The sequence below is a fragment of the Lactuca virosa genome, chromosome 4 (genome assembly GCF_052849685.1).
Source record: "Lactuca virosa cultivar CGN04683 chromosome 4, Lactuca_virosa_CGN04683_v6, whole genome shotgun sequence".
NCBI classification, from domain to species: Eukaryota; Viridiplantae; Streptophyta; class Magnoliopsida; order Asterales; family Asteraceae; genus Lactuca; species Lactuca virosa.
The window spans coordinates 531,720,788-531,738,554 of NC_136429.1; the positions used below are offsets into that span (position 1 = coordinate 531,720,788).

The window sequence follows — 17,767 nt, forward strand, 5'->3', positions numbered from 1 at the left end:
ACAACGGTTCATATCACAGATCTAGGCACTCTACTGCCTCCTAAACCATAAACTCGAAACCTTTAGGCCTTTGCATGGCTAAAAAGGTTATAACTTCTTCCAACCTCTTATCCCCTTTTCTCATTAAGACCATAACTCATGCATGACTCCATAATGACGACCAAGTTTGGATTTTTATGCATCTACAACACATCCAAAGCTGAAATGGGGCAGATCAAGGCTTATGGAGACCATTTACTCAAAAAGTCTCCATCTTGGGACAAAACCCTAAGAAATTGGACCATGAAACACAAAACCAAAATAAAGAGGAAAGTTCTGAGCTTTTTACCTCCAAGTGATGCTCCCACCCTTGCAAAGATCAGATCCAAAGTTTGCACTCCAAGACTAGCTTCCACAATGATCCTCTCTTCTTCTTCACAAACACACAAAGGAACTTTCAAGCTCAAAAGCACACACACAGGTTAAGAACGAAGGGTAGCTCTCTCTTAGGGTTCACTCTCTAAAAGGGTGGCTGAGGATAAGGCCATCACATTCCTTATAAAGGGCTCAATCCCCAAATAGGGATTTGCATCTAGGCCGGTTACGCCCGGCGTAACCTTGGTACGCCCAGCGTACCCAACCGGGTCCGCGTCCAACTTAAGCGCATGAGTACGCGCAGCGTACTCATTTGCCATAATCTTCTTTTAAGTGCTAAACTTGACAACTTAGAAAGGAAGAAGGGTTAAATAGATATACCCGAATTTCGGGATGTTACAACCCGGTTCTGCATGGTCCTTTTGGGTTGCCTTCACCAAAGCAACTTGATATGTTGATTTATGAAGAGAGAGGTTATTATGATTTATTAATATGTTATAAGAATAATATATTAAAGGAGAAATAATATTGGTTAATTAATATTAGTCAAGAATTAATTAAGAATTAGTTTTGTGGCTAAAATAGATTAATTAAATAAAGGGGACTGATATTGCAATTATATGATAGTTGCAATTGGGCTATGGATTCCTAATGGAAAGGGGATTGGACAAAATCTATGGAAAGCTCATATGATTTTCGTCTAAGAGATTTCCAAGTGAACTCCCTGGGCTGCTTAAGTCCTAAGCAGAGAATTAGGGTTTCTCCTGAAACCCTAGCAACCCATACAAGTATATAAAGACCCCTAAGGCTCCCAAAAACGTGGCTAACCTTCTAAGAGAAACCCTAGGACGTTTTTTGGTGCCTCCTCCCTCTCTCCAATATCATCCTCTTTCTTGTGGTGTTTGTAAGCCATTAGAGGAGTGATATTTGTGACTCAAAGCTCCAAGACAAGAAGATTCAAGCCATTCTTGAAGAGGTAATCATCTAGATCTGTTTTCATATAGTATTTTCGAAATAGGTATGCTAGATCTAGGGTTTATAAGTCTTGGATGAATTGCATGTAAAATAGAGAAACCTAGATCCAAGCTTTAGGGTTTGCATGAGCACATAAGATGTTCTTTTGTATAAAACACATCAGAATCTTGCATGTGTAGTATATGATATGTATACCGAGCGGGGTCTGATGCCAGGCGAGGCCTGATGAGTGTATTGTATGCTATTTATCTTAGTGATTCTTGAATGTATTTATGTGTCTGTAGGAATGTCAGGCAGGGCCCGATGCTAGGATAGGCCAGAAGAATGTGATGGGCGTGGCCTATCTCATGTTCTGACAGATCTGTTCCGAGTAGGGCTCGATGTTGGGAGAGGCACAATGGTTGTGGGGAAGGACTCATTGTATGTTTGATATGTATGATACGGGGTTATTTGGGGAACTCACTAAGCTTCGTGCTTATGGTTTTCAGTTTATGTTTTAGGTACATCCTGGTTGAAGAGGAAGGGCTTAGGATGATCGCATCGCACACACCATATTGTTTCGCATTTTGTTGACCTTATGTATTTGAATGATTATTGGCATACTCTGAATTTCTTTTATGGTTTTATAAACACGTTTTGGATGATGTTTTACTATTATAAAAATGAAATTTTTGGCCTTCAATTTTAGAATGTTACTTCATCTTGAGAGCTCATTTCCTAGATTACTTGTGTTGCCAGTTAACATAGATTTCTTAGTTTGTAATTATGGGGACAATCACACAGGTGAGAGATTCCTTGGAATCATCCTATTGGTGGTGGAATATTAGCTTCTCAGTTTCAACAATTAATGGATGTGCTAAATCTGGTTCATATTTCAGAGCAGACTGAAACTTAAAGATGAGATTTTGGGCTGGATAATGTTTTTTTCGGTTAAAGACACAATATCTCATTTGGATCTTCTGGACCTTCCTTTTGCTGATGGTATTACTATGTGGAGTATATTTCTTTCGATTAAAGTTATCATTTTATTTGGAGACTTATTAATAATAGGCTACCTACTAGATGCAACTAGATAGAAGAGGTGGTGATGTGGATTCAGTGATATATCTGTGTTGTCGTGTTGAGCAAGAGTGTGTGGAACATTTGTTCTTAAAATACACTTTGGCTCTACAGCTTTGGAAAAAGCTTACGATTAGGATAAACCAATTAGTTCCTCTTTTTTATTCTTTTCAAGATTTGTTGCAATAATTGATAGCCAAGTTGTAACAAGTTTCCGAAGGGTGATTATGGTGACGATTTGTGTTACTTTGATTTGGGTTCTTTGGACATATCGGAACACGATAGTTTTCAGGAACGTGAATTACAGAAAAGAGTTTATGTTTGATTTCGTTGTTTCCGTGGTTGCAAAACCCCTCATGAACTAATTGTTTGTTCCTTTGCTAGTTTCTAGCTAGCATTTTTAAATACATATAGTTGTTCCAAAAAAGGAAGACTAATGGCAAAAGGAGGATATCATGCTTTCGTATTCAATATCGATTTGGACTAATGACAAAATGGTCCTGTGTTGTTGTATAAAACATAGTCAATCGAGATCATAATGAACAGCCAACAATTAAAAAGACGTTAATAATCACATTGCAAATATCATACAAGTACCCAAAGATATTATCCCAAAATCTTTGAATAACCTTTGAATAGACCAAAATATGTTTCCTTGCGACTCTCTAGTGATATTAAATTCTTACTGCATGATTGAACGGTACGTTGCAAACAAACCATTAGTACTTTTGAGAGGAAAAATTATTGAGTTTTATTCGATGAAGATCAATGAATCTAGCATAAATATTTATCATGAACCAAAAATATACCTGTGAATATATATATATATATATATATATATATATATATATATATATATACCCTTAAAGGTATATAAGCGTAGGTACCCAAACTCATCATCTAATGTTCTTATAATTCAACTTCTAACTTGATTTACTTCTAAGATTTTTTATAAATTTCACATTTATCTTCCTCTTATATAATTCTCATGATCAACTATAATATATATAGCCTAGGAGGTGTTCGACAAAAAGATGTGATGTAAGAGGAAGATAATAGTGAAGTTTCGAAAATATTGAAAGTAAATCAAGTTAGGAGTTGATGTTTAAGAACATTATAATGAATATATACAACAAAACGATGTGTTTTGGTGGGTTGGGTACCTAAGCTTATATACCCTCAAGAAATGGCTTTATGATAAACACTACCATTTTATATTATATGAATAACTCACAAATCAATGTTTTGTTTTAACAAAATCTCAAAACAAACCCAAACCTCCGACTTATTCTTAATAGGCTACCTACTAGATGCAATCTATATAGAAGAGGTGTTGATGTGGATTCCGTGATAAACATGTGTTGAGAAAGAGTATGTGGAGCATTTGTTCTTAAAATATACTTTGGCTCGACAACTTTGGAAAAAGCTTACGGTTAGGATAGACCAATTGGTTCCTCTTTTTTATTTTTTTCAAGATTTGTTGCAGTGGTTTGATAGCCAAGTTGTAACAAGTTTCCAAAGGGTGATTATGGAGACAATTTGTGTTACTTTCATTTGGGTTTTTTTGGATGTTTCGGAACGCGATAATTTTCGGGAATATGAATTACAGAAAATAGTTTATGTTTGATTTCGTTGTTATGGTGGTTGCAAAACCCCTCGTGAACTAATTGTTTGTTCCTTTGGTTGTTTCTAGCTAGCATTTTTTAATACATATAGTTGCTCCAAAAAAGAAGAGTAATTGCAAAAGGAGGATATCGTGCTTTCATATTTAATATTGACATGGAGACGAAACTGTCCTATGTTGTATAAAAATAATCAAATCGAGATCATAATTAACAACCAAACAATTAAAAAGACGTTAATAATCACATTGCAAATATTAGACAAGTATCCAAAAATATAATATCAAAATCTTTGAATAATCTTTGAATAGACCGAAATATGTATCCTTGCAACTCTTGGGTGATAATTTGTTATGTTTTGACAAACACAACAAACTCCAAGAACAAAAAGAGAAATACGGGCCTGGCCACATGGGAGGGACCGTGGAGTAACCGGCCCGCCAAGTCCATCAGCTCAGGGGAAAATAAAAAAGACGATAGCCCAAACAAAACCTTGAGGCGAATTAATTCTACAGTGACAGACGTGACGCAAGAGATACTCCCAGGCTTCGATTGCTGGGTTCGCAGATGTTAGTTGATTCTCGGGGGATTTTAAAGATACCCGAATAAAAAGTCAAAACCACCAATTCAAAACCATTGACAGTAAACTTAATTAAAAATCATTAAAAGTGTAATAATTAACGACAGAGAGTGTCCGTTTTTCAAAAGTATTTTCATGTTTTTTTAGAGTAAATTACAGAAATGGTCATTGAGCTTTGGTCTGATTCATAGTTTTGGTCCTAAGTTTAAAAATTAATAGATTACATCCTATGATTTATAAATATTACAGTTTTGGTCCTTGTTTCATATAAAAATACTAACTTATTCTTCCTTTTTCTTTTCCATTTTTATTTAACATTTTATTATTATTATTATTATTATTATTATTATGTCGTATTGTTATTTATTCTTACATTTATTTATTCATATATGTTTTTAGGGTTTAAAAATCTTTTAATATTTTTGACGTTATAATAAATATACAATTTAATATTTTTTTTTAAGTTTTGTTCGTTCACATTATATATATATATATATATATATATATATATATATATTATATATATATATATATATATATATATATATATATATATATATATATTCGAATAAACAAATTAAAATAGAACCCCGGATAACTATCAAATATCAAATATAATTATTTAATTTTTTTATATGTTTTTTGTTTACATCATTCGTTTATATGTTTTACTTTTTTTTATTCAGCTTTAAGAGGTTTTATTGTTACTTTTTAAACGAATAATCTTAAATATAAGAAAAAAAACAACTATTATACCGTCATAACAACTATATTTTAATAATTATTTGTTAAAAGAATAATCTTAAATAAAATCTACCACTTTTTAATACTCAATAAGTATATATTGTCTGAAATATTAAAAAAAATCCCCTCGTATTTTAATTTGAATCATATTTCTTTTGTTAAAATAAATACGAAGAGAATTTTTTATTATTTCGGACAATATATACTTAATAGGTATTAATAAGCGGTGGATTTATTTAAGATTATTCTTTTAACAAACAGTTGTTAAAATATAATTATTATTTTGATAGTTGTTTATCATAACAGTTAAGATTACACATTTAAAAAGTAACAATAAAACCTCTTAAGGTTGAATTAAAAAAATAAAACACATAAACTAATGATATAACTAAATAGACAAAAAAAACTACATTAAATAGTTATTGTATTTTTATTTATCTATACATAAAAAATGGATTTGTTATAAACTATAATAATTATTATATTTTTATTTATCTTTGATTATTTTCATATAAATATTTTTTTTTTTAATTTCTATATTGATTAAGCTCGTATTAATCTACGATTATTCCTTAACCGATGGGGTAAGTTAAATGACCATAAATATAAATATAGTTATTTGTAAATAAAATATTAATTAAAATAGTTAATAAGATAATAACAGTCTTTTTAGGTCGGATTAAACGTACAACAAAAAGATCTAATACGGACTGTTCGAGTTAAGAAAAAATTTAGGGACCTAACTCGTAGATTACCCCAAATCATAGGGACCATTAGTATATATATATATATATATATATATATATATATATATATATATATATATATATATATATATATATATATATATAATGTGTGTGAAAAAGTTGAAGTATCAATATATACTAAATTAAAGTAAGAAGAACTAAAAGTAATTTTTTTTAAATAGAAAAGGATATAAAGTAAATATATAATTTAACTATAAGGATAAAAATGTTAAAATTATTTAATTTATATAAATTGATTGTTTGATAAGGTCCGAAGAAAATCAAAACACGGTATTTATTATCTTTAAGTCACATCAGTCACATTAAATTAAATTATTTTACCAAAGTCAAAGTCAAAATGGTTTTTGACGGTGATTTTTACCCATAAATCGGGTGCCAATAGCAACACCCGAAGACGACGGCACCTTTTATGAATGGGTCAACTAGACGACTCATGCTCAAACTCCTCGTATCAAACACGTGCCCACATGAGCGTGCAATCAAAACACTCGTTTCCTCCTCCGGCCTTCTTGTCTCCATCGATTTTCCGCAGCTTTAATACAATGAGACACAGCGGCGAAACACAGCGGCCGGACCTCACATTCCTCGATCCCACATTCTCACGTCTTTTGCGCTCCACAACTCGACACAGAAGAAGGAAAATCGTGCAATTATTTTAGAATAATGATCTTCTTCTCGAAAAAAGCTTTAGCAGATCAGAAAATGCGGTAACTCCGCTCATTTTACCACCACCATCCGACCACCACCACCACCGCCGCCGCCTCCACCCATCCAGAACGAAGAACATATACCCAACTCCGCTCAAATCGACAAAGAGAAAAACAGACAAACAAACCCTATAATTGATAACGAAAAGGAAGAGAAAACAAGAAAAAAGAGTTTGTCGCTTTGGGTATTCCCACCAAGATCTCATCTGGGTTGTGTTTCGTCAGGTGTTCGGGGTGTACCATTCTTGAATCAATTGGATCGATTCAAAGAACAAAAAGAAAAAAAAACTCACGAATTTCAAGTTTTGTTTGAAGAGATAAGTTAATAAGAGAGGATGAATATATTGTGGAAAGACCCAGGGCTTCCGACAGATTCATTCTATGAAGTTCGAGCTGAATGCACCGATGTTCCTAAAACCAAATTTAAAATCAAGGTAAACCCATCTCTCTTCTATAATCATCATCATATATATATATATATATATATATATATATATATATATATATATATATATATATATATATATATATATATATATATATATATACCAATCAATTTCACTGTTTGCTAAAAGTTCTTTTCTTCATGTTGGATCTACGAGGAAGACGACAAACATGTTTAAAATTACAAATTGGAATTTGATTTATCCTAACGTTTTAAATTGATTATTTTTAAGGCTTCTAATTCATAAAATGTTTATCTAGTCGGGGAAGACTCTTAGTGTAAGGAAGTGGCAATCAGCATTCAGTCCAGAAGGTCATCTTGATATAGGCCAAACCCTTGGTCGAATTTATCGTGGTGTATGTTTTTATTTTCCCAACCAAATTACTAACGTAAATTTGAAATTTCTATTAAATTTGTACTTAATTTGACATTTTTTGTTGAATCGTTGATATAAATCAGGGGATACATCCAACGATTAGAGGAGAAGTATGGGAATTTTTACTCGGTTGTTTTGATCCCAAGAGTACATATGAGGAGAGAAAAGAGATACGCCTAACAAGAAGGTATTTAAGTATTTTCTCTTTATAATTCTTTTTTTTATGATGATCACTTATATATATATATATATATATATATATATATATATATATATATATATATATATATATATATATATATTTGTTTTTATGATTTTAGAGAAGAATATGGAAGACTAAAAGAATTATGCACATACATGTTTCCACTTGTTGGAAGTGGCAAGTTTATAACTGCTCCTGTAATAACAGAAGATGGAACCCCAACTCAAGATCCAATAGTGCTTCTAGAAGCAAACCCTGAGAAACTTATGACACCAACAACTCAAGCAACAAGTAATCTTTTTTTCCCCTTTTGACAAATGTCACAAATTAATAGTTGTTTAAATGGTTTTACACTTTTACTAATGCATACATTTCATATATTGTAGTCAATTCAGGCAAAGAAATATCTGTCCCAAAGGAAGAAGACAATAAGATAATCCAATGGAAACTTACCCTACATCAAATAGGTTGATATATAAAGATTTTATCATGTACATGTTTTAAAATCATTTCATTTTCAAGTTTCAACATTGTTTAATCATTATAATGTAGTGTTTTTTTTATCTTTGGATTTTACTATTTATAATAGGTCTTGATGTGGTTCGAACAGATAGGACACTTGTGTTTTATGAAAAGCAGGAGAACTTGTCAAAATTGTGGGATGTTCTTTCGGTGTATGCTTGGTTTGATAAAGAAGTCGGTTATGGTCAAGGTGGATGTTGATTTAATCATTTAAAATTTTCTTTTTCTTGAAAGTTTTTTTTTATTATTATATTTTGTAACACCCTTTTGAAAATGGTATGTGAAAGATTCTAATTATGATTTGTATGTTTTGTAAACGTATCAAAACAGGAATGAGTGATCTTTGTTCTCCTATGATTATGCTTCTTGAAGATGAAGCAGATGCATTTTGGTGCTTTGAACGTTTAATGCGTAGATTGGTATATATATATATATATATATATATATATATATTCATTTACCCTAACGTATTATCATTTCTAAAGCTATGAGTAATGACTTAATGATTGTATTTCAAGAAATTAAATGTGATTTTATTTATGGGTTTGAAGAGAGGGAATTTCAAATGCGTAGGGGCATCTGTTGGGGTTGAGTCACAACTTTGCAATTTAGCAAATGTTATTCAAGTTGTTGACCCTAAGCTTCATCAACACTTGGGTACTTTCTTAATAACTTTTTAACTTTTTTACATTTTCTTTTTATAATAATAAAAATGCTAAAAAACTAATATTAACACGAATGCAGATCACCTAGGTGGTGGTGATTATTTATTCGCATTCAGAATGCTTATGGTTTTGTTCAGAAGAGAACTTTCTTTTGGTGATTCTTTGTATTTATGGGAGGTAATAAATAATAATAATAACCTTATAAAGACACCAAGCTTTATTCAGACAAACATCATTACTCATTCAGCCACTTTACTCAATACATGACTTAATGAATTTGAAACAGATGATGTGGGCTTTGGAGTATGATCCTGATCTTTACAATTTATATGAGGAACCTGATTCTGATAGACCTGAAGATGCTAAAGCAAAACCAAAATCATCACGACAATGTGGCAAATTTGAAAGGGAAATTTTGAGAAGTGGGGCTAAAGATGAAGAAACTCTCCCCATTTCTGTGTTTCTTGTTGCAAGTGTCCTCAAGGAGAAAAGTGTCAAATTGCTCACAGAAGCCAAGGGACTCGATGATGTTGTCAAGGTCAAACCTTTTTCTTTTTCATTTCTTAACAACACAAAAGTTTCCTTCAACATTTTCATCATGATGATGTGTTTCTTGATTGATTGATTGATTCATCTTTTTTGACAGATATTGAATGACACTTCTGGGAATTTGGATGCTAAGAAATCGTGCTCGGGGGCTATGAAACTTCACAAAAAGTATCTGAAAAAGGTATAAACTTGTTGGTTCTTGATGGATTGTTATAAAAAGTGTGGGATTTTTTTTGGTTTTTTTGATGAATTTTGGTTGTGTTTTAGGTGAAATTGGAAAAGGCAGCTTCATAACAGGATGATGAGTTTTGAGTGTTTGACTTGTGTTAATGATGAAAGATAGAGGTTGGAGACAATTTTTGTTTGTAATTTGTAAAGACTACTAATGTATGTTGTGTACAATTACAGTCGATTCTTATTGAAGCAATGTGTATTAAACTACATATTGTATTCTGTATATGTGAAACCATGAAGATGACTAAATTATACAGTATATTTTTTTATGAATAAAAGAAACTTCTTATCAACTTTGTTTGTTACTTGTATAATTAATGTGATATCAGTGAAACATGAATTGGTTAAGAAGAATTCATCTTACAGAAACTTAACTCCCCATTTCAAATTCGAAAACGTTAAATTAAACTCTTCAATGTTGCAACTTATAGCATAACGAATCCAACTGTTGAGTTGTGATTCAAATCGAATATCATAAGTGGTGTGCACTCTGAATTTCTTGAGCTTCGTTTGGCGACATTGAGGTAGGTTTTTGCTGACCATCAAAACGAAATCCGAACCGGATTGATTAACAACATTTTGTTCAAAATTGACAAGTCCATACATGTTCCTATCGTTTGGAGAGTGTACCTGTTCTTATGGCGCATTTTGTAGAAGGTAAACGAGAGAGTAATTCAAGAAGCAAGCAATCTGGTAACAGACTGATTCGATCTTCTTCCACCTCCTCCATAATTTTATCAAACTTTATTCGTTTTGGGGCAATTTTAAGTTTTTGTCCTTCCGCCATTTCAATAGCTGCAACCGAGCTCTCGTCGATTCCCCCCGTGAGATATACAAAACTCAAATCAGGGGGTGTTTGGGATAGCATTTTAAACTAAAAAGTCCTTTTTAGAAAACGACTTTTTGATTTATTTCTTTTTCCAAAAAAAAGTTTTAAAATGTGTTTATGTAAACTTTTGAGGGTGCAAAGGGAAGCAAGCCAAAAGTTGGTAAAAGTCACATATTCGTAACTTCTTAACCACCTCATTTTTCTTGTTCTCAAAAAATCAATTTAAAAGATCTTTTGAAGTTACCAAACAACTTTTTAAACTTTTGACTTTTTAAAAAAGCCAAAAGTCAAAAAAGTAATTTCAAAAGGAATGCCAAACACCCTCTAAATACAAACATTTCGTTTTGACCCCTACACTTTGAAAATAAACATTTCGTTCCTATAAAAAGTTCCTTATGTTATGTTTCTTTCTTTTTCGTTTTTTTGTTAGTTTTCTAAGGGCTTAAAGTCTATATTACCTTCTAAAAAGGAGCATGACTTGTTATAGCCCGTTTTTATTGATAACATAGCATTTTCTTTAGCAAAAAAAAAAAAAATCAACGCAGCCTGTTGCTCAGCCCCAAGCGAAAATCCATGCCTTTCTTCGTCAGACAAGTAAGGGGTACAACAACCTTGGAGAAATCCTGAATAAATCTCCGATAATATCTTGCTAAACCTAGAAAGCTTATGATTTCCAAAGGAGACTTTGAGACCTCCCACTGCATAACAACCTCAATCTTGGTAGGGTCGACCAGAATCCCATTCTGGTTAACGAGGTGTCCTAAGAACTGGACCTCCCGTAACCAAAACTCACACTTCGAGAACTTGGCATAAAGCCTCTCCCGTCTCAAAACTCCCAGAAGCTCTCGAAGTTGCTCCTCATGCTGCTCCCTGGTCTTGGAATAGACCAGGATATCATCGATAAAAACAATGACCGAACGATCAAGCATTGGCTTGCACACTCGATTCATCAAATCCATAAATTCCGAATGTGCGTTGGTGAGCCCAAACGGCATCACCACGAACTCGTAATGACCATAACGAGTTTAAAACGTTGTCTTCTCTAAGTCTTCATCTCTAACCTTCATCTGATGATACCATGACCTTAAATCGATCTTGGAGAACCAAGATGCACTCTGCAGCTGATCAGAGAGATCATCAATCCGTGGAAGTGGGTAACGATTCTTCACTGTCAACTTGTTCAACTCCCGATAATTGATACACATATGGTGAGACCTATCCTTCTTCTTCACAAACAAGATCGGTGCTCCCAAGACGAACTGCTCGGTCTGATAAACTGTTTGCCAAACAGCTCCTGAAGCTGAGAGGACAACTCATGCATCTCTAGTGGTGCTAATCGGTACGACGCCTTAGCAATCGGGGCCGCACCAGAAATCAGATCAATCCTGAACTCCACTTGCCTCGCGGGAGGCACACCGGGTAGTTCATCTGTGAATACATCTGGGAACTCTCTGACTACAGGTACAACTGAAACTGAAACCCCCTTCTCTACCCGAGTGTCAATCACATAAACATGATATCCCAAACATCCATGTTGTAGATACTGTTGAGCCCTGTTAGCAGAACAAAAGGCTGATCCAACATTGGTACCCTCGCCATAAATAATCAGTTCTCCCCCACTTGGGGTTTGAACTACAACTCGCTGCCCCTCACAATCTATCATGTCACCAAATTTGCTAAACTAATCCATCCCTATTATCATACATACATCCCGCATAGGAATAGGGATCAAATCGATCGGGTAAGACACCCCGAAAATCTCCAAAGTACAATCCCAAAAAATGCTTGATGCAGAAATCCCGTGCTTGTTGGCGATGGAAAATCGCAACAGGCACTCCAACTCTCCAAGAGACATATCAAAACTCATACTCAAGGAACGAGACACAAAAGAACGACTCACACCCGAGTCAAAAAGGACAAGAGCAGGCAAGGAGTTCACTAAGAAGGTACCTAACAGAAATACAATCATAAGCATACAACTAAATATATCGACATAATAATAAATGGAAACATACCAGTAATGACATCCAGCACCGCCCTGGCCTCCTCTACCATGAGCGGGAAAGCACGACCTCGAGCCCTCGGGGCTCCGCTCTGCCCTGGCGTCCATTCGTAATCCTTAGAGTAGTCGGGGATGGAGGCTGCACCGGTCTTGCAGCAAGTAATGAACAATTTTCCTTCACATGGACAACCTGATCACAGTGATAACAAATCCTGGTGCTCAGTACTAGGCCCTGCTAATGAAAATCCTTAAAATATGGCCCTACCCACCATATTAGTGGCACCCAGAAGAAAACCGACCAACACCCTCATGAACCTTGTCGCACTTACTACAAGTACATCCCCTATACCCCCTAGATTGTGAATCATCGGGCTAGAACCACTTCACTGCAGGCTATGACTGAACGGTAGCCTACCTCTGCTCCCTCATCTGAGTCTCAATCTCAATCTCCCGTTTCCATGCGGCATCCTGAAGCTCAGAGAGGGTACTTTAATGCTGGGTAGACACAAACTGCCGAATGTCAGTCTTGAGCATGCTACAATATCGCGCCATCTGAGCCTACTCTATAGTAGCATACTCAGGACAGAAAACAACCCTTTTAGTAAACATCTTGGTGATCGTCGTCACCGAATTCGTCGTCTGCCTCAAATCCAGATACCCTTGATCCAACATCTCCCTCTCCACCAGGGGAACATACCTAGTACGAAACTAAAAGGTTTCGAGCATTCTAACACTCCTATGGTGTACATGCAACCCTAGAAACCTTGGATCTATGTTTTCTATAAAATACATGCAAATAATAATTTTCCAATGTTTACTTCCTAACTAGCATGTTATGGGGTACTTGAATCATAAAACACTAATAGAATTACATACCTTTTGTTTGTGGTTGATTGCTTGGAGTTTGAGAGCCTAGCACCAATAATGTAATTGCCTCAAATGGAAGTCACAAGTCACCAAAAACTTTGGAAACTTGATAGAGTAGTAGAACACTTCAAGAAATTGGCCACCTTTAGTTCTCACACACACTAGTGCCATTTCAAGTGCCAAGGATCCCTTTATATAGTGTGGTGGATTAGGGTTACATTCATGTAAACCCTAATACCCATGAACTTTCATTTCCATAAGATCCATGGGTTAAAGCTCCACGGACTTTCCATGAAAGCCTAGCCCATTCTAAATAAGCATTAGTCCACACTATATAAATACAAGAGCCCATATTTAATTAGTCACCCTTTTGATCACCAAATTAATTATTATATATATATATATTAAAGTTATGAAAAAAGGAATAGTGAACTGCCCATTTATTTGGCAGAAATGGTCCTCTAATTATTTAGGGTTAGTTTATGTCAATATCCATATTCTTTAACGCTTCCCGATCCTTCCACCGCCTATCTCTCTGCTATCGATCTTTAGTTCTGATCCTTCCACCGCCTTTCTTATTGCATATCTTCCCCAACGCCTTCCGTCACAGCTACATCTTCCTTTTATGTCTGCTTCTCCAAATGCTAACCGCCTCGATTTCTTAAAATTTCCACCGCCTCTCCGATCAAATCCCTTTCTATTTTCTTTCCCAATCCCACTGTTCTTTCCAATCGCGTGCGTATGTATTTTGTGTCCATTGAAGAGGCGTTCGCAGGGGTGGCTTGGATAGAGGCGACATCAAGGTTTCTCGAATGGGATACCAACCCTGTCATGTTTCGCCATGTTGATGGCATTGAGTTCTGGAAACTTCCCCGATGGTTAAACAACCGTCCATGGCGTCTCTTAAAGACCTCACTCCGTTCTAAGCATACTCGATGAATGAGTTCTAAAAACTCAGTTTGAAGGGTTAGTTGTTGATTGTCGGTGAAAGGTACGAACCGGTATCTTCTCCGTTCCCTTCTACACCCCGAAATTTTTTTTGGAGTCGCCTCGCTTTTAAAGCGGACCGTCGTTTGTACGATTTGTAGCCATAATTTCAGTACCTAAATTTTGCAGAGGTTGCTTGAAATATTTTCGGATTTTTTTTTTGATGAGTTTTATTTCAATCGAGTCCCTGAATCCTTTACTCAAGATGCATGTGCCGCATCAAAGCCCCTCTTCTCAGTTTCTATTTATTTTTTCTCCGTTCCTCAGATTAATTTCAATTTTGTTTTTCTTTCTGAAGAAATTGACGATGAGGAGTGATTATTAACATAAGGAACATTAAGAATTGACACAGGTAGGTTTTTTATTTACTTAGTTTCTCTCTTTAACTTCAATTTCTTATTGTTTGTACTACATGTGCTTCAACTGAAGATACTTAGCCTCCATTATTTACTTTTGAATTAGATATTTAGATTATTCCACATCATATTAACCACATTGACAGTCATAGAATCAGGTAATCCACTTATGTAGACAAGGTGTTTGTTGTTTTGTCTGTATGAATGAGGAACTAATTTTGTGTTTTTGTTTCGTAACTTATAAGTGGTTGTGGATATAATATGTATGGTGAATAAAACAAAGATGACAAGCATGACGTTATTTAGCTGATGTTTCTGATACTTTATGAAGAATGTTTCCCCTGTGACCAATTAGATTGTCAATTCCATGCTAGAACAGGTGTTTTCCAAACTGTAGGTATTTGTTTTTTAGTTTTTAAAAGTCAATTGCTACCATTATTTTTGTTTATTTATTAATGACATATTATTATTTTCTTCTTTCAGCGATTGAAACCACAAGGAATAGTCAACCCATCATCTTTGACTCACCAACCTGTTTCTTCTCGAGCACTTATTCTTGCTGCTAAAACTTCAGTTAACATTAATTAATTTGTTTCTTGAATGTTGATAATGTCTCTTTTAAGCATACGTTGATTTGAAATTGTAGATTCTGAGCATACCTTAAGGAGAGCAAGGCCTTTTAGGGTAGAAGAGGTAGATTTTTTTTCCACAATTCCCATAGATTTTGTTTGTTAAAGAAAACAAAATCTATAAGATTACGCCATCTCTACACTGTCTTACTCTAATCTTTGTTCGTCTTTTGATATATGGAAGCAAGGGTGAAACCTGTTTGTTTTTTTTTCCTAATTGAAGACAGATCCCTTTTGGGTCTCATTGTTTTCCTCATGTTGTGTATCATTTATTTGAATGAATTTTTATTTGATGGATTCGGCGACCACAGATCGATGTATTAGGTTGGGTTGAAGATCAAACTTGAGGTTGATGTACCCTTCAACAAAAATAAATAAATTGTAATTGGCGGTTTGAAGGTCGAGTTTGAGGTCAACCGGAAAAACTGTTATGTTCATATTTTTGTTAAAGTAAATAAAAAATATACTAGAATACATAATCAGATTGTATCTTATGCTAAAAGCCTGTTAATATCTAATCATTGATATATTTTTTCTAAATTATGATTTATGGAATGTAATTTTTTGTCATTTCAGCTCCACATATGTGTAAATGGGCGAGAAATGTAACCCACAGTTCTTTCATTTCCATCTTGCTTGACAATTTCTGCAAGGGGTTAATCGTCGTGTATCTATAACGGTAAGTGTTTTGATCTAAGTTACAATATCGGTTGCTTATATGACAGACACCATCTGGGAAATGAGGTTTTTGATCTCCTTTAATATTCCATGTACAATAAATATCAAATCATGTCATACTTACATAAGAAACATTCTAATTACATGCAACAATACAGGGATAACCATTTGAAGAATTAATGTTGCATGTATTTGCAATAGTAGATACCCTCTTACAAATAATGGTAAGTAGTAACCTTTTCATTGTTGGACGTCATCATGTCTTTTACTTCAGTTAGGGGAACGATCCATAAGAGATAAACATACTCATTTTTTTTTACAGTGGTGAAAGTGGAACAGGTAAAGCAGATACAACCAAAATGCTTATGCTGCTTTTTTGCTTATTTAGTTGACCAAAAAGCTGCCAAACGACCCACCGCTGGAAAACAAGGAATGCAAATGCAATACATGAATGAAAGTCCCTTCCACAAGGTGAGGATACATCAGATGGGGTGATTGGAGATATCAAATAACAGACTGGAGTAAGTGTTAACCATATGTTTCTTTTAAATCAGTTTATGGATCAATTTGTGGAACCATATTAACCCTCACAAAATCAGTTTATGGAACCGATTTCATACCATCTCCTGGGGTTCTTCAATGTCGTGTAAAATCAATCACCTTAGGCTAAAAAAGGTAATTAGGTCTCTACTTGCATTCTCAGCTCATTGATTATTCGGAATCCAATTTTTATTTTTGGCCACCGATTTCATACCACCTCCAGGGGTTCATTGATTTTTGGTTTTATTATGTGATAAACCTAATGATTATACTATGTCTATTTGACATTGTCAGCAAGAAATTGTGGCCTGGATATAAGCGAATTGTTCAAAGGGGGCTGGAGTTCTCTATGGAAAAGGTTAGTTTCGTAACTAATGTTGTATCATGTAGGCTCTTCTCTGCAGCCTAATCTGTTGATGTGGGTTCTCCCAGGTACCTTCCACTTCTTTTTTTTTTCTATGTTTGTTGTGTACAGTTTATTCGAAGTCTCGATTTCAGCTTACTGTTTCTGCCCTTCATTGTTAATGTTTTATTTTGTTTTTGTTTGATGTCTATTGGAGTTTCCATTGTCGATTGAAGCCTATATTTTTGCAGTTTCGGCATCCGGCTTATGATTTCTCAAGGTGAAAGAAAGGGTGAAGGAGAAGCAGACTTTATTACTTAGGTACCTAAACGACATGTTTTTAACTTTTTGGCATGGACAGGTGATTCTTGAAATTTTATGTAAATAACATATCACTTAACCATTTAACTGTTTGATAATATATAACTATTCAAAGTAATTATATAATAGATTAATCAACATAAAAGAAAATGGTAATATATCAACTAATTATATCAAAAATGTGTTTTAAATGGCCATCATCAAATCTGCACTTTAAAACCATTATAAATTGTAGGTCCATCAACATGTTATTGGAATTGTCACCCATATAGCTTCTACAACATCAAAGTTAGCATAAAAAATGTTTTCTACTTTGCATATCAGGTAATGTTTTTAGTTGTAATTCTAATTTCATGAACATTAATGAATTATATTCATGGATATTCGTTCTTTTTCTTATAAAAATATTATAAC

At 34.2% G+C, this 17,767-nt stretch overlaps 1 protein-coding gene across 1 annotated transcript; it reads left to right on the forward strand.

Moving 5' to 3' along the window:
- Positions 1-6,628: 6,628 nt before the first annotated feature.
- Positions 6,629-10,028, forward strand: LOC145103778 (rab GTPase-activating protein 22-like). Its single transcript, XM_079041043.1, has 12 exons — positions 6,629-7,242; positions 7,514-7,609; positions 7,713-7,816; positions 7,950-8,122; positions 8,218-8,298; positions 8,421-8,543; positions 8,684-8,772; positions 8,905-9,010; positions 9,098-9,195; positions 9,305-9,556; positions 9,665-9,748; positions 9,835-10,028. The coding sequence occupies exons 1-12, from the start codon at positions 7,144-7,146 to the stop codon at positions 9,859-9,861; spliced, it is 1,332 nt and encodes a 443-aa protein (XP_078897169.1). The 5' UTR covers positions 6,629-7,143; the 3' UTR covers positions 9,862-10,028.
- Positions 10,029-17,767: the final 7,739 nt, after the last annotated feature.

Bases quoted from the DNA above. Each gene is read 5' to 3' on its own strand.
- LOC145103778 (XM_079041043.1), top strand. From the start codon at position 7,144: ATGAATATATTGTGGAAAGACCCAGGGCTTCCGACAGATTCATTCTAT. The intron at 8,123-8,217 runs GTAATCTTTTTT...CATATATTGTAG, and splicing joins ACCAACAACTCAAGCAACAA to TCAATTCAGGCAAAGAAATA. The intron at 8,544-8,683 runs GTGGATGTTGAT...GTATCAAAACAG, and splicing joins AGAAGTCGGTTATGGTCAAG to GAATGAGTGATCTTTGTTCT.